The sequence below is a fragment of the Heptranchias perlo genome, chromosome 41, assembly GCF_035084215.1.
Source record: "Heptranchias perlo isolate sHepPer1 chromosome 41, sHepPer1.hap1, whole genome shotgun sequence".
Lineage (NCBI taxonomy): Eukaryota > Metazoa > Chordata > Chondrichthyes > Hexanchiformes > Hexanchidae > Heptranchias > Heptranchias perlo.
Genome location: NC_090365.1, coordinates 14,506,385 through 14,530,463, shown reverse-complemented (window position 1 = coordinate 14,530,463; position 24,079 = coordinate 14,506,385). Strand labels below are relative to the sequence as shown.

The 24,079-nt window shown below is 42.6% G+C and overlaps 2 protein-coding genes across 2 annotated transcripts in view; one reads left to right on the top strand and one right to left on the bottom strand.

Annotated features, from left to right (window-relative positions):
* Nucleotides 1–8,120, top strand: part of LOC137305852 (regulator of microtubule dynamics protein 3-like) — a 37,642-nt gene extending 29,522 nt beyond the window's left edge. The window contains exons 9-13 of the mRNA XM_067974787.1: nt 1,478–1,527; nt 2,553–2,628; nt 3,936–3,985; nt 5,544–5,628; nt 7,589–8,120. Of these exons, the coding sequence (XP_067830888.1) occupies nt 1,478–1,527; nt 2,553–2,628; nt 3,936–3,985; nt 5,544–5,628; nt 7,589–7,624 (297 nt within the window). The 3' untranslated portion in view covers nt 7,625–8,120. The remainder of the gene's footprint in view (nt 1–1,477; nt 1,528–2,552; nt 2,629–3,935; nt 3,986–5,543; nt 5,629–7,588) is intronic.
* Nucleotides 8,121–17,315: 9,195 nt separating this feature from the next.
* Nucleotides 17,316–24,079, bottom strand: part of zc3h4 (zinc finger CCCH-type containing 4) — a 39,132-nt gene continuing 32,368 nt past the window's right edge. Inside the window, exon 12 of the mRNA XM_067975146.1 lies at nt 17,316–24,024. Within this exon, the coding sequence (XP_067831247.1) occupies nt 22,526–24,024 (1,499 nt within the window). The 3' untranslated portion in view covers nt 17,316–22,525. The remainder of the gene's footprint in view (nt 24,025–24,079) is intronic.

Sequence of the window (24,079 nt, the reverse complement as noted above, 5' to 3'; positions counted from 1 at the left end):
GCGAGTTGCTGCAGTGCATCCTGTGGATGGTACACACTGCAGCCACGGTGCGCCAGTGGTGGAGTGAGTGAATCTTTAGGGTGGTGGATGGGGTGCCAATCAAGCAGGCTGCTTTGTCCTGGATGATGTCGAGCTTCTTGAGTGTTGTTGGAGCTGCACTCATCCAGGCAAGTGGAGAGTATTCCATCACACTCCTGACTTGTGCCCTGTAGATGGTGGAAAGGCTTTGAGGAGTCAGGAGGTGAGTCACTCGTCGCAGAATACCCAGCCTCTGACCTGTTCTTGAAGCCACAGAATTTATGTGGCTGGTCCAGTTAAGTTTCTGGTCAATGGTGACCCCCAGGCTGATGATGGTGGGGGATTCGGCAATGGTAATGCCGTTGAATGTCAAGGGGAGGTGGTTGGACTCTCTCTTGTTGGAGATGGTCATTGCCTCACACGAATGTTACTTGCTACTTATCAGACCAAGCCTGGATGTTGTCCAGATCTTGCTGCATGCGGGCTCGGACTGCTTCATTATCTGAGAGGTTGCGAATGGAAATGAACACTGTGCAGTCATCAGCGAACATCCCCATTTCTGACCTTATGATGGAGGGAAGGTCATTGATGAAGCAACTGAAGATGGTTGGGCCTAGGACACTGCCCTGAGGAACTCCTGCAGCGATGTCCGGGGGCTGAGATAATTGGCCTCCAACAACCACTACCATCTTCCTTTGCGCTAGGTATGACTCCAGCCACTGGAGAGTTTTCCCCCTGATTCCCATTGACTTCAATTTTACTAGGGCTCCTTGGTGCCACACTCGGTCAAATGCTGCCATGATGTCAAGGGCAGTCACTTTCACCTCACCTCTGGAATTCAGCTCTTTTGTCCATGTTTGGACCAAGGCTGTAATGAGGTCTGGAGCCGAGTGGTCCTGGCGGAACCCAAACTGAGCATCGGCGAGCAGGTTATTGGTGAGTAAGTGCCGCTTAATAGCACTGTCGACGACACCTTCCATCACTTTGCTGATGATTGAGAGTAAACTGATGGGGCGGTAGTTGGCCAGATTGGATTTGTCCTGCTTTTTGTGGACAGGACGTACCTGGGCAATTTTCCACATTGTCAGGTAGATGCCAGTGTTGTAGCTGGAACAGCTTAGCTGGAGGGACGGCTAGTTCTGGAGCACAAGTCTTCAGCACTACAGCTGGCCAATATTTAACCCTTGATCAACATCACTAAAATAAATAATCTGGTAATTATCAAACTGGTGCTTGTGGGACCTTGCTGTGTGCAAAATAGCTGCCGTGTTTCCTACATTACAACAGTGACTACACTTCAAAAGTGCTTCATTGGCTGTAAAGTGCTTTGGGACATCCTGAGGTCACGAAAAGCCCTATACAAATTCAAGTTTGTTCTTTCTTTTAAAAAACAGGCAAACCAGTGTACCACCAAATATTAACAGTGCATAGTGTTAATCATGAATTATATCTCCCGTAGGACATGCAGCCAAAAGGTGAAGGTAACATATTAGTTGAAGTCATTAACAGGTAAGCTTACCACAAATTCAGGCCATAGTAGAATTGACAAGTGTGCTGTCCCAGTGAGTAGTGGATAATATGATTTCATAACACGTGGAAAGTCCCAAGCTCAGTTCCTGCTTTCTTCCGGGTTAAATAATCTCAGTGTGGATTGCAGTTGTGCATTATCGTGACTTTCAGTGCCCCTGGGCTTCCTTGCTCCAGATTCCCGTCTAGTGGAAAGGTACACGTCAGGCATAGAAACAGGAGGAGGCCATTCAGCCCCTTGAGCCACCATTCAATTAGAAAGCAAAGAAATGATACAATGTAGGTAGATTACATCATGAATATACCATTATGATATCCATACTAAGGTATAACACAAAATGTATACACGAGAGCTATGGGATTAAAGTGGCTTATTTCCTGGTGGGGGAACTAACATTGATCGAATTGCCTCCTTCTCCACTAATAATTCCATGATTCTATGAACAGCAGTGATGAGAAATTGTATTATGTTCAATTTGCCCACCTGGAAGGACCCTACGCACATGAACCTCGTAGTTTTGTCTGTGTTGCCTGAGAACTTTGTTCTAACTTTTTAGAATTTTAGAAGCCACTGCAGGAAATACTTTAAGCAAAATAAAAAAGGCACAGTTGAGAAATGTTATTTTATGAGCTGGTCTCAGGTTCACTCCCTGCTCCTTGCTGAGATACCTGACCATAGGCGGGCTGTTGTAGAGTGTCAACATTGGCCTCAGGGCCAGGAAAGGAGGAAAATCAGCAGGAGTTCCCACTCCAGTGATGGAGCGTCAGGTGCCGACAGGATCAGGCTTGGCTGTTAAACTCCTCCCCCCCACTCGGTCAAATAGCCGGCTGACACTCATCGTCTAGGCTCACACCCTGAGAATGATCACTTGCATGAGGTGCTGGTGGTGCCCGTGGAATCGTAGCCCAGCAACTATCAGTGCCTTCAAGAGAGGAAGGGAAGGGAAGGAGAGAAGAATTGCATGTGTGAACCAGAAGAACTGTTGAATGTTTCCATATTTCCACAGTTATGACTCCTCATACGCCCTCGCTGTCACTGACTCAAGCGAAACGATAGACGTGGAGGACAGAAACAAAGAACAGGTAGAAAACATAATTTAATCCATGTCTTATGAATATGTTATTGCACAGAATATCTTACGGAGGCACAAGCAGAATCTTTTTGTAAGTGGACAGGTCAGAACTCAGTTGCTGGAGCATAACTCATTGATTCAAGAATGGGTACCATCAAGATACTTGCACCCACCCCACTGCAGAATCCACAGCAATGTGGCACTGCCAATCTTTTTTTCTTGGCGAAGGTTATGTTCTCTCTCCACAAATGTGGATGGAACTGCCTATTGGTCCTGCTCCATGAGACTTCTGTGACTCATCAGTGTTGTTTACTAGACCTGCTCCAACTCCCAAAATTGCCCCCATGTCCACTGCAAACTCTTCAGATGGTGATTGGGAGTAATTGTGACTTTGGGCGATAGTGTAAAACAGGCGATCTTGGATCAGCCGCCCGTTCTACATCTCTCTCCATTTTCATTTCCATTGAAGTCAGTCGAGAGAGATGTAGAAAAAACAATTGATCCGATAGCACCAGTTTTGCACTGTCTCTCAGTCAAAATTACCCTCATTGTGTCCCTGCTGTGCACTGATTCTCTGGACCGTTCTTAAAGGGACACAGTCTTCATGAAAGGACGTTTCTTTATTTGTTTATTAACATACAGTATGATACCATAATCCAGTTGAAACTCACGGACTATCCAATCTTGGAATAACAATTCTTTCTGAAAAGTCAGTTTCTGGTCAGTCCAGGCACTTGTCTTTAGTTTAGGGGGTCTTTGCAATATTATTAATATGGTGAAGTAGCACTGCCGATAGGGAAGGATGTCAGTTGCTGGAAGTGGGATGGTTTTTATCTTTTTCATGAGTGCCAAGAGAGGAGCTTTATGATTATGATGCAGGGTTGCCATAGCATCCGTTAAATGGAAATTTTTTGCTGCAAAATAGTAATCGCTTCCCATTATCCGATGAATCCAGTAAAAGCCAACGCCTGGTGTCAGTCATTAGGATGGCTAATGGGTAAATCAAAGAGAGTTAGAGAATGGATATAATGCGACAGCGAAATAAGAATGGGAAAAGAACACTAACAAAAACCTGTATGTATGACAAATAACGAAGGAGTAGAGATGTGTTACAAGGCTATAGATAATTTGAAGGTTTAGATGCTATTTGCATATTCCTCCCCTCCCACTACACTCTGCCTCTGATCCCATCCAGCAGCTCAAGCCCTCAATGATAACTGGACTATAATACTCCAGATTAAAAGGACATAAGGCAAACTAGCATAACGCCAAATATTATCTCAGCAGAATGTTGATTGTGAATTCCATCTCTTACAGGACATGAAGGCACTAGATGAAGCTAATCTGATGGTTGAATTCATTGATGGGTGAGCTTACCATAAACTCAAATTACAATAAGATCCACCAGTATGTGTCCTGATGACAATATATGGACCACAGGGTCCCTGGATCAACTCCTGGTCTGTTCTGACTTAGCTAATCGTAGCTGGGTTAACAGTTGGAGGAGGGGCTGAGCAGTTATAATGGTCCTGAGCTAGGGAGAAAAACAAAATCAGCCAGAGTTCCTGTTCCAAAGGACCTCCACTAGAAAGTGCAGTGTGTACATTCGGGGAATGACAGGGTCAGGTTCAGTTGTGTTGCTCCTCTATCCACACTCTCAGTCAAGGTTCACACATGAAGAATTGCCATTTGGTGAGGTTAGGGAGATTGGTAGCACCCCTGGAACTGTGCCCTAGCCTGACTGATAGTTAAGGAGAGATGCGGAAAACACTAGCATGCGTCAGTGTGTTCAAGAAAGCAGACAATCCCAGCAAGTCAGTGCCTTCAGGAGAGGAGGGGAGAAGACTGGCAAAAAAAAATGTTTTTTAGAATCATAGAATCGTGCCGGCTCTTTGTAAGAGCAATCCAGCTAGTCCCACTCCCCCGCTCTTTCCCCGTAGCCCTACAGATTTTTTCCCTTCATATGTTTATCCAATTCCTTTTTGAAAGCCACAATTGAATCTGCTTCCACCACCCTTTCAGGCAGCGCATTCCAGATCATAGCTACTCGCTGCGTAAAAAAGTTTTTCCTCATGTCGCCGTTGGTTCTTTTGCCAATTACCTTAAATCTGTGTCCTCTGGTTCTCGACCCTTCTGCCAATGGGAATAGTTTCTCTCTATCTACTTTATCTAAACCCGTCATCATTTTGAACACTTCTATCAAATCTCCTCTCAACCTTCTCTGCTCTAAGGAGAACAACCCCAGCTTCTCCAGTCTATCCACATAACTGAAGTCCCTCATCCCTGGAACCATTCTAGTAAATCTTTTCTGCGCCCTCTCTAAGGCCTTCACATCCTTCCTAAAGTGCAGTGCCCAGAAATGGTCACAATACTTCAGATGTGGCTGAACCAGTGTTTTATGAAGGTTCATCATATTTGTTTGTTCTTGGAATGTGGACAACACTGACAAGGAAGGTTTTATTGACCATCCCTAGTTGCCCTGAGAGCATTAAGGGCCAACCACGTAGTGTGGGACTGGAGCCAAGTGTAAGCCAGACCAGTAGGGGTGACACGTTCCCATCATGGTCATTTGCTGGTGCCTGCCCACATTGCCAAGTTTATGAATTAATTTTCATAATGGTGGGATTTGAACTCACAAACCTCTAGCTTGCTCATCAACCACTATAAGCACTAGGCTATCTGTGACCTATAAGAATCATGTAAGGAATCTTACAACACCAGGTTATAGCCCAACAGTTTTATTTGAAAATCACAAGCTTTTGGAGCTTACCTCCTTCGTCGGGCAAGCTCCGAAAGCTTGTGATTTTCAAATAAAACAGTTGGACTATAACCTGGTGTTGTAAGATTCCTTACATTTGTCCACCCCAGTCCATCACCGGCATCTCCACATCATAAGAATCATGAATGTCTTCCATATTTCCACAGCTACCACATCACATACTCAAACGAATGCAGCATCGCTGTTACGGACACCGCCAAAACAGCAGAGATGGAGAGCGAAGATGAACAGGTGAAAAATACCATTTGACACTGTTTGCTTATCAATGTGCCACTACACAGAATATCATACGGAGGTGTGAAATAAGGAGAATATTCCCCAAATTAATCGAAACAAGCCACTGCTATGCAGCTCATATACTAGCAGGTCAATCTTGTGGGTTTTTTTAAGGTTTGTCAAACTGGAAACGTATTTTCCTAGAATAATTACAAAAGGTTATTCACAGCGAGGCACAACAGTAACTTCAAGCACTGAAACTATCAATAGCTGCAAGTGAAACTGGCCTGTTCAATGATACTTGAAATGCCTTATCCGAGACTGACACAACCAGCACCGATGATATTTACGCATAACAGTGGAGTTAATAAATATGTCAGAAAGCCTGTTTTGTGCACTGTAATTTATCAGCAGGAATCACGTGACAGCAAATCTCACCTATCATTGGTCTCTCGTGTTTCATTGATGTGGATGTTGACCATTGAAGTGGGAGATATGACACTGGTCCAACGAATGTGACTGGAGGTTTCAGTAAAGGGCAGGGTTGAGGACGCGCCACATTTTTTTCTTCCTCCAATTCTGGCCTCTTGCTCATCCCCAATTTTAATCACTCCACCATTGGCGACCTCCCTAAACCTCTCCGTCTTTCTCTCTCTCCTTTAAGGACACTCCTTAAAACCTACCTCTTTGACCAAGCTTTTGATCATATGTCCTAATATCTCCTTATGCGGCTCGGTGTCACATTTTGTCTGGACAGAATTTATTAGGACAGGTGACCAAAAGCTTGGTCAAAGAGGTAGATTTTAAGGAGCGTCTTTAAAGGAGAGGACCCAAACTTGATATGGTAAACGTAAAAACATTTGTAAACTGCGGACAAGTGACACATGATCAAATTTCACAATTGCCCAAAACAGTTCCACTTCCTTAAACCAGGTTATTAATCCTTATTTCTAATCACAGCTTTCCCCCCTTGCTTCCTCCCACTGGTAAATTCTTCTGTTTGACTAGAAAGACCATACATGATATTTAATTGGACCAGTCAGGCTTAGAGCTCACCAACATGGGGAGACACTTTCAACACCCGCCTGAAAGACGGGCGACCTGCAGTTGAAAGTCTGGTGGGGACCTTATGCACCAATTTGCCCACCTGAAACAACTTTCAGGCAGATCTTTAAATGGGCACCCAGGCACCCCCACCCAAAACAGGTGGGTCCCACTCTAGTTACGGGACCACAATTCCTACTTTCAAGGAGAAATGGGTGAAGCGTGCCCATCCCATAATCTCCAGGTGTTGAGGCCTAACTGGTGGTCCTTAAAGGGACCGCTGGAGGCCACTCCCGAACAGTAAGATTGTTGTGGGGCCAGGGTTAGGAAGAGGGTTCCTTCTGGCCCCTTAAAAACCTTCTGGCCCAGTGCCAGCCCCCAGGCTCCCGCTTCCCTCCACAACAGGCCTGACCTACCGCCGGCCGCGTGCATTGACCTGCCGGTTTTCCTCCTCCCCAGAGCAGTGAGCTGCAGCGGGGCACCAGTTTGGCGCCTGTAAGTCGCCAAGAAAATGTTAATGAGGCCCGAACCTAAAAGTGTCTTGGGCCTCCCGAGCGTTGTGGGGCGGGGGAGGGTGGAGGTCCGGAGGGGGAGGGTGGAGGTCCAGAGGGGGGGGGCGCACAGTGGGTGCCCTGTCGATATCGTGCCCATTCGACACCCAACCCCCAACATCTTCCCCCCTGGGAGTCTCCTCATTCATACACTTCTTCACTTTAGTTTTTCAAACAGACGCTGACGATGAGATTCCTGCTTCAAAAACTAAACACAAGGGATCACACGTGGGGCCTTTCGCCAAGACCCCAGTCCAGGGCAGCAACAGGATCCCTGTTGAATGAAAATCATGAGATTACATACAGCATTGCAACGTATTACAGAGTTCAGTTAGTGAGCAAACCATTGAATTTGATTTATTTTCCGCCTTCCTCTTCAGGATGAAGCTGATGAAGTCATAGGTTTCAAGTACTGAAGAGATACCGTGCCTGAGGAGCCTTCAGAACCAAACCTATGACCGACTGCTGGAGTGAGTGTGAGCTACCAGCATCACAGACCCTGTCATCTCCCACACCAATGGCTAACGATTTGATTTAAAAATAAAACAAAATGGTACTTGAGCATTTTATAAATAATGAGATTTCTTAAAAGGCAATCTATTCTCCCTCTCCTCAAGTACAGAACCCCTTTTCCCTTAGTAGGCCGTGCTCCTTCAGCCTATATAAAGCAGTGTTTGGCATGGACAGCTCCACAATTCTGAGCAGGAAAGAAACATTCTTTGGGGCCTAAATATGTGAGCACAGAGGAATAATATTCAAATTGTTTTTGTCATAAATAGAGTGGCAGCAGGTAATATGACGGAAGGAATTCATTTAGCAGTGAATTTTGGCTCCTCTTTAATGGGCAAACTTGCCTTGTGTTTCATTTAATTCACTACATGTTTCAGTTTAATTCATGAAACGTAATAAACAGGTTGCACCAAACTGAATCATGTGTTTGTTCCACCGTGCAAGGAGAAATCAGCTGAAGGTTTCAGTTGTGGCCAAGCATCAAGACTTTACCGGCACAGGCACAAAGGGCCGAATGGCCTCCTTCTGTGCTGTATCATTCTATCCAATGGTTTTATACTAGAGAAATGCAGCCCACTGCAGATGCATGATCTCCCTCCAGTGACAGCGTAATTGGCCCTACGTTCTGGGAACTGACTGCATTGCTCGGGTCGCCAACCCTCCAGGATTGTCCTGGAGTCTCCAGGAATTAAAGATTAATCTCCTGGACACTGCTGCCAGCAAAGCCAGGAGAAAAATCATAGGAGCATTTTTAAAAAAAGGTATTTTTTTCATTTTCTTTGAATACTTTTGTTTATTAAAATATTGGAGATGGAGGGAAAAGGGCTGTTTGACCAGGTGGGGCGGTTGGAGGTGGAAGGTCATGTGATGACAGCTCCAGGAATACCTCCAACCAGAGTTGGCAGCCCTTGGCATCACAGATCCACAAGAATGAATCTGCCATTGTGCTTATGGCTGCCCGGTCAAGGAAAGTAACCCAGGGAGTCAGTTTCAGACATTAAAACTCATACAGAGCAGCCCAGCAAGTTTTTAGAGACTGGTTCCCAGTGATATATGTAAAACAGCAAAAGAGCAGCAAATGTAGGTCTCTCTCAATCAGAAACAAGAAAACAACCCAGTAATGCCTCCTGACACCCGAGGCACTTTTTCTTTTGCAAACTCACACATCATCACTCCAGTGAAAGTTACAAAGTGTATAAACCACTAAAAAAAAGCCTCACGGCTTAGTGGAAACTGCCAACAGAAATAGTTATTTCTTCTGAAATCCAATCCATTCTATATAAAAACAGTAGTGAAAATGGCCAAACCCATTGCTGTAAGCCATCACAAGATATTTCAGTGCATAGAACAGCATTACCATCGGAAGCCACTAAACTGTAACACATCTCGCAGTTACGTAGTGCCGTTCAGGTAATGAATACCTAAGGCACTTTATAACGGTTTGGAGGACACTGATTGGGAAGTAGAAGAAAAGTTGCAAGGGGGTCATCAAAGGCGTGATCAAAGAAGATATGTTTTCAAAAGACAAAGTAGAAAAGACACCTGGTCCGGATGGGATGCATCCTCGATTACTGAGGGAAGTAAGGGTGGAAATTGCAGAGGCTCTGGCCACAATCTTCAATCCTCCTTAGATATGGGAGTGGTGCCAGAGGACTGGGGGATTGCAAATGTTTCACCCCTGTTCAAAAAAGGGGAGAGGGATAAACCTGACAATTACAGGACAGTCAGCCTAACGTCAGTGGTGGGAAAACTTTAGAGACAATAATCCAGGACAAAATTAATTGGCACTTGGAAAAGTATAGGATAATAAATGAAAGTCAGCACGGATTTGTTAAAGAAAAATCATGTTTGACTAACTTGATTGAATCCTTTGATGAAGTAACAGAAAGGATTGATTAGGGTAGTGGGGTTGATGTGTATATGAACTTTCAAAAGACGTTTGATAAAGTGCCACAAAATAGACTTGTTGGCAAGATTAAAGCCCATGGGATTAAAGGGATAGTGACAACACGGATACAAAATTGGCTAAGGGACAGAAAGCAGACAGTAGAGGTGAACAGTTGTTTTTCAGACTGGAGGGAAGTATACAGTCCCCAGGAGTCAGTATTAGGACCACTGCTCTTTTTGATATATATATTGATGACCTGGACTTGTGTATACAGGGTATAATTTTAAAGTTTGCAGATGATACAAAACTCGGAAATGTAGTCAACAATGTGGAGGATAGTAACAGACATAGACAGACTGGTGAAATGGGCAGACACGTGGCAGATGAAATTTAATGCAGGGAAGTGTGAAGTGATACATTTTTGTAGGAAGAATGAGGAAAGGCAATATAAACTAAATTTTAAAGGGAGTGCAGGAACAGAGAGACCCGGGGGTGTATGAACACAAATCTTTGAAGGTGGCAGGACAAGTTGAGAAGGCTGTTAAAAAAGCATATGAGATCCTGGGCTTAATAAATAGAAGCAGAGAGTACAAAAGCAAGAAAGTTATGATAAACTTTTCTAAAACATTGGTTAGGCCTCAGCTGGAGTTTTGTATCCAATTCTGGGCACCACTCTTCAGGAAAGATGCCAAGGTCTTAGAGAAGGTGCAGAGGAGAATTACTAGTCTGGTAACAGAGATGAGGGACTTCAGTTATGTGAGACTGGAGAAGCTGCGGGGGGGGGGCGGGAAGCAGACACAAAGAGACCAGAGACAGGAGAGGTGCCGGTTGAGAGTGAGGCCATGAAGGGATTTGAAAGCAAAGACAACCATTAGAAAGTCAAGAAATTGGGAACTGAACCATTGGTGGTTGAGAAAAGCAAGAGTGGATTGGTGCAGGGGAACCAGTATGGAATAAGATAGCAACAGAGAATGATGATGAATTATTAAATTGTTTAGTTTATTTCTGTTGACTTGAGTTTTTTTTGTTTAAATGATGAATGTTGATGACATTATTGGACACTGAAGATTCACCACCCACTCACCTGTATAAAACTGACTTCAGGATTCCAATTATAGATTGTTAGTTTGATTTTGAATAGCATTGGCATTTGAGAGTGTAGGAACTGTATTGATGCTTAGACAGCGGTCTGGAATGTGGAATGCCCTATTACCCACATAACTATCAGCCTTGTCTTTAGTCATTTTAGTAAATGTGCACCAGCCCACATATAAAATATTGGATAATTCTATGTAAGGGCATTAAAATCAAATGGTCAAATTGCCCTTATCCCAATTTGAATATGTAAAATAAACACTTGCATTTATATAGCACCTTTCAGGGCCTCAGGACATCCCAAAGCTTTAAACAGCCAATGAACCACATTTAAAGTGGTGTAATGTAGGAAATGCGGCAGCCAATTTGCACACAGCAATGTCCCACAAACAGCAATGAAATAATGACCAGATAATCTGTTTTTTTAGTTACATTGGTTGAGGATTATTGGCCAGGACACCAGGGAGAACTCCCCAGCTCTTCTTCAAATGGTGCCATGGGATCTTTTACAGCCACCTGAGAGGGTAGACAGGACTTCAGTTTAACGTCTCATCCGAAAGACGACACCTCCGACAGTGCAGCACCCCCTCAGTACTGCACTGGAGCGTCAGCCTAGATTTTGTGCTCAAGTCTCGGGAGTGGGACTCGAACCCACGACCTTCTGTCTCAGAGGCGAGAGTGCTGCCCTCTGAGCCACGGCTCAGTGAGTCTTTTCGGCAGTGAGAGATGTGATATGTAGCACTGCTCAGTAAATGTTCCTTGAATTAAATTACATCTTGCATTTAATATGACTCCAAATAATGACATGCTTTTTTAAAAAAGAAAATGACATTTGTTTTTTTTTGTGAAGATTCATAATCATGCTTTATTTCTGTGTTAATTGATCACACTTATCTTTACCAAATGAAAGAAAACATAACCTTACACGAGGGATAAGATGCGGATTGAGGGGAGGAAATGGTGCCTTCATATTCACTGCCCACCCTTCCTCGATCAGCTGTTCTGTCCATACTCCTGATATAAAGTGATGTTTTCTTGCCTTTTTTAAAGTCGGGACAGCTGTAATGAAATAATCCATTAAAAAAAACAATCGTGTCATCCTTTTGAAACACCTTCTTGGTATCTTCCAAACTAATTAGAAATGCTGTCCCCGTATAATTTCAGAATCTGAATATGATGTGCAGTCTTGGGAGTTGTTAAAAAATTGTATTACGAAAGCCTTATAACCACATTCTGAGATACCAGGGACCGATGAACTTTGGTTTCCTCTTTTCCTCCAGGAGTTAGGTCAGAGGACGTCTTGACCAGCCTCAGATGAGAGATAAGTACCTCCAAGTAATACAAAATAAGGAAAGGCCGTTCAGCCCACGTAGCTCACTGGTTTAGGCCCACATGCCCAGTCCAACCAGATTTACCAATTATACCACAGCTACAGTTTGAATACTTGAGGCGTAAACAGCAATTATATCGAACTATCAGTCGAAGACCAGTAGCTGCAGAGTGCCAAGTACAGTCAGCAACACCAAGGTTATATCACGGGCTGCACATCGCACTCTGCCCATCAGTAAATGTTTAATGTTTTTAAAGCAAGGTCTGGAAACATTAAAAGATACTGCAGTAAATTTGTAGTATCCAGGAAGTCCATTATGACCTCCTGACACTTTCTAAGCCTGCCTTCACACCATTCTGGAGTTATACTGCAGACTGTGTCAAGTACAAGTAGTGCAATACAAGCTCTCCCAGAGCAGAATCTGATCAGGATCAGACTCCAGGTTTATAGAATCTTACAGTACAGGAGGCCATTTGGCCCATCGTGCCTATGCTAGCTCTTTGAAAGAGTTATCCAATTTGTTCCATTCCTCTGCTCTTTTCTCCCCTTCAAGTATTTATCAAATTCCCTTTTGAAAGTTACTATAGAATCTGCTTCCACCACCCTTTCAGGCAGCGCATTCCAGATCATAACAACTCACTGCGTAAAAAATATTCTCATCTCACCTCTGGTTCTTTTGCCAATTACCTTAAATCTGTGTCCTCTGGTTACCGATCCTCCAGTTTCTCCTTATCTACTCTATCAAAACTTTTGATAGAGTAGATAAGGAGAACGCCTCTATTAAATCTCCCCTTAACCTTATCTGCTCCAAGGAGAACAATCCCAGTTTCTCCAATCTTTCTACATTACTGAAGTCCCTCATCCCTGGTACCATTCTAATAAATCTCCTCTGCACCCTCTCCAAGGCCTTGACATCCTTCCTAAAGCGTGGTGCCCAGAATTGGACACAATACTCCAGCTGGGGCCTAACCAGTGATTTATAAATGCGGCTGCTTTGTGTTGACGTGCAACCAAGACTCTTAATAATGCAACAAGACAAATGTCCAAGACTGGAACAGTATTTCTCAAGGCTGAAAATTCACACTCCCTAAACCTGGGGCGCAAGGCCAATTGGAACTTCCCAACTGACCAGCTAACTCGGCACAGACTGGGAATCCAATCAGCGACCTCGGAATTGTATGAAATACAGAAAAAAATGGTTCATAAACCATGATTTTCAGTGACTTCTATATTTGGAATGGTAAAAAGAAAAACAAACATTGACAATGAGATGAAAACAGAAATTCTTGGAAAAACAGATCATTCAGTGTCTGAAAGATGAAGATTAACAATTTGGGTGTGACCTTCAGAAGTTTTTATAAAGGATCTCATACAAAATGTTAACCTAGCTTTCTCTCACATATTTAAAATCATTTATTAGGTAATTAACAGCCAAAACAAATCGTAATTTGAATCTGTACAGTGCCTTTAATGTAACAAAATGTGTAGTGCTTCACAGATGGGTGTACGGTAATGGATGCAGAGCCAGGGAGGATTTAGGAAGGGTGACTAAAAGCTTGGTTGAAAAGATGGGTTGTGAGATGGTTTTCGAAAGGTGGAGAGAGTTAAAAGAGGGAGCTCCAGAGAATCAGACCAAGATGGCAAAAGACTCTGCCACTAATGGTAGTGCAAAGATGGCTGACAATAAATTGCAGAGCAATAGTTCGGTGGCAGCTGAACCTCACAATGAAATTGCGACCAAACTCTCACCATTCATTATACCAGTAGATCTCCCTTGGCATCTCTCAATCGGTCAAGAGCGGACAGGATACAACGGAGCTACAATGAAACTTAGTAGCTGCAGCCTGTAACTACAGTTTTACAACCGGTTTACACAAGGAATTCCCATTGTGATTGATTACATTGGCATTTTCAATGCTAAATGTTGGCAAAGTGTAACCAAAAATCATTATAACTGGAAGTGATGTTTGTGGTCAGGAAAAGTCATATTTTAATTTTTTTTTCAAAGAGTAGAAGTAAACATTGATCTTATGTTGTGGACAAGGTCAAAGTAAAATTGTGAGACCTCCCTTAATGGCCTACTGGGTATAAGCATATAGATGATTTTTGCCTCAGCACCCCATGATTAGGGAGCAGAAAAATCAGTGAGGGTTCCCACTCCTGATCACTGGAGTGACTCCAGCTGCCAAGGGATTGTGTCAACGTTTGGGTGAGGGCTTTAATTGGTTGGAATGAAAACTATTTTTCTGACCACGCAATATGAGCAACAGACTGATTAAACTTCAAAACTACCATCACTCATTAACACAAATGAAGAATGGCCACTTACACAAGGACAGTCAGTCCTCAGCAAGTGTGTAAGTTTCCAGACAGATTGGAGAAAAAGAATAGTGACATAGCAAGGTTACAGCACAGAAGGAGGCCATTCGGCCCATTGAGTCTGCACTGGCTCTATGCAACATCAATCCAGCCAGTCCCACTCCCCCGCCCTATCCCCGTAGCCCTGCAAATTTTTTCCTTTCAAGTACTTATCCAGTTCCCATTTGAAGACCATGAGGAAAAACGTTTTTGCGCAGCGAGTGGTTGGGATCTGGAATGCACTGCCCGAGGGGGTGGTGGAGGCAGATTCAATCATGGCCTTCAAAAGGCAACTGGATAAGTACTTGAAAGGAAAAAATTTGCAAGGCTACGGGGATAGGGCGGCGGAGTGGGACTAGCTAGACTGCTCTTGGGTAGAGCGGGCACGGACTCAATGGGCCGAATGGCCTCCTTCTGTGCTGTAACTTTTCTATCTATAATTCTATGAAAACTCCCTCTACATTGTCCCATCAAATATTCCCAGGGCAGGTACAGCACGGGTTAAATACAGAGTAAAGCTCCCTCTGTAGTGTCCCATCAAACTCTGCCAGGGCAAATACAGAAGGGGTTCAATAGAGATTAAAGCCCTCCCTACACTGTCCCGTCAAACACTCCCAGGGCAGGTACAGCGCACGGGTTAGATTCAGAGTAAAGCTCCCTCTATACTGTCCCATCAAACATTCCCAGATCAGCTACAGCACGGGTTAGATACAGAGTAAAGCTCCCTCTACACTGTCCCATCAAACACTCCCAGAGCAGGTACAGCACGGGTTAGATACAGAGTAAAGCTCCCTCTACACTGTCCCATCAAACACTCCCAGGGCAGATACAGCACGGGGTTAGATGAAGAGTAAAGCTTCAGAGGCATGCATGTTATCTGGACACTAGTACTAAGCTATTTAGTTTATTGTCAGCAGCGAATTATCAGAAAATAAATTATACCATATACTTTATAAATATATATTCATTTAACAATAGCCAATCACCTGTGGTGTCAGGACTAAATATAGTCTTCAGGTGAAATGGGTTGGAGGGCACTTGATGATTGGACCAGGACGTGCAGACAAAATTCAGTCCCTGTTTTCAAGTCATACATTCTGTTCTTATATTTTACATATTACTTTGATATCAAAGTTAAATAGCAAAACTAAGGGTAATTTGGGAAACAGAAAAATAGAACTGATCTCAGCATAGGAGTTTCTTTGAGTACAGGCTGGCGAGCTGGGAGATGCAAAACTGATCCACTATTGCGCTACCACTGGTGGGAGGATGTAATTAAGTGTGACCGTTTACTTTGGCAGTTTCCATTATAAATGTTGACATAGGAATTTCTAATGAAAACGTTGACACAGAAAGTAAGATTTTGAATATGTTATTGATCTAGCTATACTAACCCATCAATTTCAGGACAAATCTGAATTGACTGCTTAAAGGGGAAGGGATGTCTGGCATCATTTTATTTCAAAGATATACTTCAGGGTCTATTTATAAATATATTTTGAAAAAGGTTTCATGATTTTATTTTTAGAAACATCACATTTTTACCTCTTACAGTGATGTCATTAACAAGGAGGAGCTCTGGTCACTTTGGAGCAGTTCCATTCATTTCAGTAGCAAATTTGGACAGGGGGCTGATTTGAGAACCACTGACTCCTGGAAAACATGCCGACACACGGGGCTGCTGCATACTCGATCAGCACACATTCCTGGACGGCAACTGTTCAAGATCATTTTTTAGTTCTGCTTGAATTCATAGTCCCCACTGCAATGCACCTTCTGGGAATACATGGAACTCCTCCAGTCGTAATATATATTATAAAATGTATAATATGGAACAGATGACAAGTACTTTCAACAGAAAGTACTTGCCTTTGCCTGTAAGCTGTTGACTGCAGACAGCATATATTGAGACTTAATATCCTGAACTCAACCACAAAAAATCTTAAACTATGAGCTTTTGGAAGGATTACTTTATCCAAGGACTGCTTTATTTACTGATATAATGCTAACCCGTCTTAACCAATGGTCGCAGCATCTATATTTAATTAAAAGTGTGGTCAGGGGGTGGGAAACAGTCTATTTAAAACCAACACGTTCGATGATCAAAATGACAAATCATTGTACTTTTTAGTGACAAAAATAAATTTGTAGTAACAGGGTATTATTTGCAGGCACTACCCAGCGATTCCTGGTCAAGATCCTTGATGTGCTCATATGGGTAAGGGATGTCAGTGCTGGGGAATTTTCGGGCACAGTTGGCAGTATTAAGCACTCCCAGGTCAAATATAACATGATTGGATGGTTCATTTACGCAGCCCTGACAACGTGCCCCAACCTCAGAAAAACATCTTGGATATTCTTCGCCATTTCCTCCCCGTGCCTTATCTGAGTGGGATTGATTAGTGCCGAATTTTGGGAGCTGACGTAGACTGCCCGGTTCCATCTGCATACCAGCAGAGGAAACTTTTATCCCATCAGCTGGAGTGAAAGAAATGTCTAAATCACTGCACCACCCACTGCCATCCTCCCCACTGTTGTTGGTATTTCAGTGAACCGACTTTCAGCTGAAGACTCATAGATCCCCACAGCCCAGGTTCTTAGCTTATTTTTCCATTTACTCCTCACGAAGGCACCGGCTCACACTGGAGTACAGTCCCATGAGTGCCAGCAACCCTTCAGTACCTTGCTCAAGTGCCCTTTATTTGTGAGCCTAGACAGCGAGTGTCAGTGGGCTACTTGACCATGGAAGGTATGACAGAACCCGATCCTGTCCTCAACCAATGTCCAAACACAGACACTGTATAGCAGTGGTCACTAGATAGCGATCATGAATACAAACCATAACCTACAGGCACTGAAGCTAATTACAGTCCCCAACTACTGCCTCAGAGACCGAGGAGGCACCCATCTCCAAGAGAATAAAATATCAATACTGTACTTTTTATTAGCTGTTGGTTAAAAAGCTGATGAAAAGGATACATGACAACACAATCTACCTATCACAAAAGACATGTGATTTTAAGGGTGCACAGAAACACACTTACACTAGCGTTTTCAGCATGCCTCTCCCTCCCTTCAAATAGCATCTTTTCTTTAAAAAAAGATATATAGTTTAACTAATTAATAAGCTAATTAATACGTTCATTTCAAAGACAGTTAAATACAAAGACTGATTTTTTTTTACATATACAAGAGAAACAGGTTTGTGGTAGCTGTCTGAAGAGGCTGGACCCAGCATGAGGCAACACTTCACCGTATATTGTACATCTCGTGCATGGAGAGTAGAGCTGCCACTAGTCGAATAGCGAAGTGTTATGTGACGTTTAGCTGTGTTTTCTTGACATGTTAGCTGAACTGTTACAACTGGTCTAGGAATCAGTGCAGACGTTGTATGTGTTGATAATATTTGGCCCAAGAAACTGTGTGGTTGACTAATTCTGTGTGCGTGCATTAGCCAAACCATTAAAACCCAATCTTCACCAATTGAATCTAATTAATAATCGATCCACAATAAAGAATTCAACATGTACTGGGAGGATCTGATCAATTTGAATCAAGACCACTGCAATCCATGTCGCAGGAACTATTCGAGCCTATGTAAATCCTTCTAATTCATTTTGGAGTTGGTACTCCATAATACTTTATACATACAGAATCAATCGATTCAACTACATTCTGGGTTCTTTATGCTTAAACCCATTACAAGCAGGTTCAAATTTTATATCCAAAACTGCCAAGAACCCCACTGTTTAATAAAAATCCACACTGTCACAAAGTGGATTTGAATCAAAGCTATAATGCCCCACTGGCCAAGACACTTTCACCCCGTGTACTTCAAGGATTATAAGCCTGCAAACAAAACTCATTTTTTAAAATCACATTATATTATTTTAACAGAAGTTCAAACCAGTTTACTTTGAAGGGATTAACTCCTCAGTTGAAACAGTAAAGGAATTTCATCATGACTATGATGATGAGACATTGTGCACTTTCCAGCCTCAAGCCTTTTGAATAATCCCAATCCAAGAATAAATTTCCCAAAATGTGTTTGCAGTTCAAGCCATATACCTACACTCGCACATACAGTGCTTTCCAGCTTGGCCGCTCGGAAATTAATCCAAATTAAGGTTAATCCAAATTCATTTGAAGTGATCTACAACTGTTCCATTTAGATTCACTTCGGATTAACCCTAAATTTTAAACCTAGATCAGTTGATTTGGATCTGACCTCTTACAGTATCTGCTTCTTTCTCCCTCTAGACACCTATCAGTTACAAGCAGCAATACTGCAGTGCCCAGTGGCAAATCTCAAATAAAACACACGTTCCATAATATTGTCCAATGTAAAACATGTTTGCGATGTCATCCAACCTAGCGCAGTGAATCTTTTAAGTAACCCTTAGCTACAGAATTAAAAGCACAAGGCCCCTCTCATCAACATCACAGCACGACATATTGACAGAGCATCAATAATGCAGCTAATCTCGTAAACATTTTACCCCATTTGCTATCGCACAGAGCAGACGACACCCAGGGATTTCAGAAGTCACAGACTTGGTGAAAGAGGTCACTTTACTTTAGCCAACCCAAAAATTAAATTGCAGCTCACTTTCAGTTGTACTTTTCATGGCATGTATATTGCATTTTTATTAACAAACGTGCCACATAACAAGTAAATCATATTTAATTTGGTTTCAACTGTATCACAATTGATCTGGATAGATCGGGGAAAGAAGCCAAATGGCAATTTGATTATTTGCCATGAGTGAAGTACGTTATAAGTTTCAAAACCATCTATAATCTACATTACTTCCACTTTAACTCCTGAATATCCTATGTTGTTAATACTGCTTGTTAAAAGGTTTGTTCTCCACTTTTGTAGCTTAAGTTCCTGAAAATGCATCAATTCCTATTTGGTACATTCAGAAGATAGAACATTCATCTAGTGATGAAAGGGACTACACAATGCATCTGATGTGTTAAAATTCACACCTTACTTCCCATTTCAATAAACGCCAAAACCAAGGTGGCACCGTGACTGACCATATTCACTGACAGACCCACAAGGGACACGATTTCAAAATCTTTACAACTTTTACCACACATTTTTAGACATTTTCCTATTTCGAGCGTCAGTTAATGAGAAATTAAAATCTAAAGAGGAAAAGATTGTACTTGTTCAGACTTTAAAAATCAATTAAATTAAGTTAGTTTCATAATTATCTCATGTGATAACACTGAAGAAGTACTTATGCAACAAGGCTAAAATGTGCTTCAAATATCAGCCCATCTTAGCCCTGGAAAGAAAACTGAGAGTGTGTGTGCATTACTAAATCCCAGCCTAAGATAACCTGTAAGAAATGGCTGGCTGGTTACATTGCTCGAGTGGCCAAAGTAATAAGTAATAAGAAATAAGAAGAGGGGAGATAATTTATAGAGATCCTTAGCAATTTGTACATAAAGATATAAATACACCTCATTAAAAAAGGACATAATCTCTGAATTGTTAGTGAAATAGAACAAATATTTTGGAAGAGAATTAAAGGTCAGAGAACCTGGTCAACGGGTTCTAAAGGTATCAGTGCTCCAGCATTTCATAACACTTACTGAACCCCACGATTGGGTTATGCCTGTTAAACATTCAAAATATCGGCTACTGTAAATATATGTACAGTTCATATAGAACTTAAATAAAACTTAGAATGCACTGTGCAACTTCAGCCAGCAGCTACTGGTCTTCCACAATGAGTGCTGAGTGAGAACAGAAGGACAAAGAGCATTACAACTTTGTGTAATAAATACTGATTACACCAACGGAGTACACCAAAGGGTTAGTCACTATACAATATATATATATATGTAATAAAAATATATTTGACTGAACTGTCCCACGAACAAGAGAGCTACCTCTCTTCCAGACAGCATCATTACAAAGTAAACTCCACAGAGGCGGTCTTCATTTTGGATATCATGCTATTTAAAATCCTGGTATCAGGAATAAATCCACAACATAAACCGATACATTACCCCAACAGGATTTCAAACACAAGCCAACTAACCAACCAAAAAAACGCTCCCTTTGGCCCCACGTCATGTCTAGTTCCTACTTTGTGTGTACACCCAAATATAATCCATCACAATATTCCCATTCCCGCCCCCCACCATGGCAGTTATCTCAGCCTTACTTGTAAACCTTCAGCCATGCCTCAATGTCACATCATCCTACAAACTGACCCTGCAATGACACCTAGTGCCAACACGTAAAGCCAGCAGTGAACATATTACTCTGCTCATCTCAGTCCATGTCAAAACTCTCATTTTTATTCCTTATTGACATTAACAGGTAATTTTTATATGAACTATCTGACTTTCTGAGCTGCTGGAAGCACATCTGCTCGATTACTTGCCCCGAGATAATTCATCGCAATATGGAATGTGACTTGTTGAGGCCGAGTCGGGTGGTTAGTCCGGTTAACACTTGGATTTGGTTGCTAACTTTGGAAATTTACAACCATCTGACAAGTGAGCACAGTATTAAATTTACAGCACTGTAACTGGAGAATTCCTCACTGGTACTGTTTGCAGCACAGTGCACAGAAGCATCTGCACTACGACTCCTCTTAGAAACATATTTACAAATAATGAGTAGAAAAATAATTTAAACTCTTTCATTGGAGTTAGTGCAGTGCTAGTGGAAACTTTATGTTACAATTTAAATTTAAACAGCAAACCCCACTTATTTACATAGACTATAAAAAAAAACAAATGAACTTGTCACTGTGCGTCTGACCTGAATTTTAGGAAATGTGGGAGCCTTATGACGGAAAAAACATTTTATTTTCTTCAATCAGATTATTCTACACTAATCCATCAATCTCTGATTCTTCAGTGCCTAAGATGCAGATACAAACAGACCTAAAACTAATTGAATGCTTGACTTTTTCTCTGCTTTTTTGTACATATTTACCATATAAAGATATTAAAACAAAAGTAAAACAAAACAGCACCTTGTGCATGATTTCTCCACAGAAGAAATGCTTCAATATACAGTATTTGGAGTCTGTTGTGAATATGTCATGGATAGTGGAATCCTTGAACTGAGAAAGCCTCGGTAACTTGGAAGACCCACCTGTCCAATTTGGACAAGTTCCAGGAATGCACAAAAACAGTGGGCAGTTCTAAGGCAGTTCTCGGCACAGCTTCCAGGGAAGCAGGTACCAAGGCTGTCAGAGGCTTCTTTTTTTTTTAAACATTTTTTTTCGATTAAAAAAGATTCTGTTATTTTTGAATACTGTCCCTCAGTTTGCCAAGAGTGGAGTTTATATACATATATGTGTGTATTTTTAAAATACATGTTTAAGACATTCAACATTTCTAGTAGGGTTTCTTTTTTTTTAAGTCTGGGAAGTTTCACAGCCTTACATCTGAAATGTTTTAGCGAGTTCTGCCTCGCAGAATGGGGGTATCTGGTGTTGAAGAGGCTGCAGCTGGCCGTGGTTATTTGATATAAACCAGCCTTAGCCCCTTCATCATTGAACACAATTCACTCCCCACATCGAGCAGGAAAGAGTAAACTCAGGAACCCACAAGACTGTATCTAAATGTATAGGAGGTTCATTGCACAAATGCACCATTCAACTCGTATCATATTACATCTACATTCGACGTCAATTATGTACTTCTACATATAACTACACTGCAGTGTTTCTAAAAGACTGTGTCCTGTCGGAAAAATACCAATCTCTTGTCTTCTATTTAAATTTTTCCAACATCAGTAGGAGCTCTCTGTCTCGTCAGACAAGTGTTTTTGTCACTTTCATCAGACAGACTGACTTGTCTTTTAGAAAGAATGCATAAGAGTCAATAACTGAAAAAAGCATATTTTTGCTTGTTTTGTTTTTGAACAGTCTAAACTAACTGCCTGAATCACATGTTGGATTCAGATATTGGTCTTCTGAACTAACGTTCAGCTCGGTGAATTCTATCACCTGGTTTCGAAGCATATTCACATTTATTACTGTATTAAATTACAAAGTTAAGGAATATGATAAAACGTTGCCCGACACTGTGTCCAGCCCCTGCTGTGAGGTTAAATATACACAAGGTTAAATGCAGCATTCACTGTCCTTTTACAATTCACTGACAAAATGGTGACGCAGTGGGATCAAACCCTTTAAAAACATCTTTCAGGGAGGTTGCATCCTGCTCGCTTTCCTCGGGAGGACTGTTCCCACCAAAGGGACTGCCTGAGCCAGATTTACTGGCCTGCTTCACCTCAGAAAACTGTGGGTGAATCAGTCCAAACAAAGATGGCACTGGGAGGCTGTGCACTCCTGTTTGACCCGCCTCCTGTGTGGGGGCAGCAGGAGTGGCTGGTTTTGGCCTGGGCCTGTTGTAACTATTGTATCTGTCTGTGGGTGTTTCTGAACTTGACTTCTCATTTTCCAGTTGATCCAACGCTGATTTCCTTACAAACAATGGCTCTTTTGGCTTACTTGTACTTTTAGGGACGTCCAACCCTTTAAGCGGAAGGTTTCCTTCACTGGAAGACTCTGTGCTTCGAACATTTGCACCTTGGGTGCTCTGAGTTCTTGGATCATACAAGCTAATGCCACTCAGCATAGTGCTCTGTCCTCCAGCTCCTCCTCTGCTCTGGCCACCAGCAGTAACCAACCTGGGGTCATATGGTGCAAGACTGGCACCCAAATCCTTCACTACAGGTGGGGCAGGGGGCTCATTTTGTTCCGTTGGTTTTCCAGATTGGGAGTTAGAGGTTTGGAGTCCACCAGCGGACCTCAGCAGCCTTGGGTCAGCAGGTATCTTTCGCATCCTGGGGTCAGAAGGCTTGTCGTTCTGTGCGGTCGTCTTGGTTGCTGAAGCATCCACACTCTTCAATATTCTAGATAATAAGCCCAAGTCTGGAAGGACAGAACTTGGCGTTGGCTGGGTGGGCTCCACTACTGGGTCAGCAATGCGCTGTCGGGGGTCCGAAGGCCCAGTTTGCGGAGAACGATTCAACCGTGGGTCCAATGCTGGGAAGGGCACAGGAACAGCAACAGGATCTGGCTTAGGAATGGGCAGTGGGATCAGGTCCTCTGGGCTCCACAAGATACTTTTAGCAAAATGGGGCTTCCCAAGAGAGATGTCCATTTTAATATGGCTAAACTGTTTAAGCTGAGACCTGGGATCCCTCAGTGAAGAACCTGGCAGCGGATCAAGCGGAATGACTACTGGCCTGTCCCTCAGAATCCTCTCTCCTTCCTCCTCGTTAATTACTGCTTGAGACTTTACATTGGGGACAGTTTGATGAGCAGCGTCTGTTTTAGGCACCATTACAGTCCTGCTTTCTGCAGCAGCTGTATCAGATCCAGAACTTCCTGAAGTGTTTTCTGTGCTTCGAGACAGCCTGGGGTCCCTCGAAATCCGAGGATCCAAGGGTCGATTTCCACTTGCCTGCCTCTCCTTCTGTAGGCGCGGATCAGCAGCACTCTGGCTGTTACCGTTCTTGTTATGTGCCACCCACGAAGCTTGCATTTGAGGCTTGCTGGCAGACTGCTGACGAAGTGTTTTTAATATGGAGCTCATACTACTTCCACCTTCCTCTTCATCACTTGAGTACCAATTATCACCATCACCTACAAAACACACAGCAGCACATTACTTTAAAAGTTACTTCAGTTTGAGGTGACA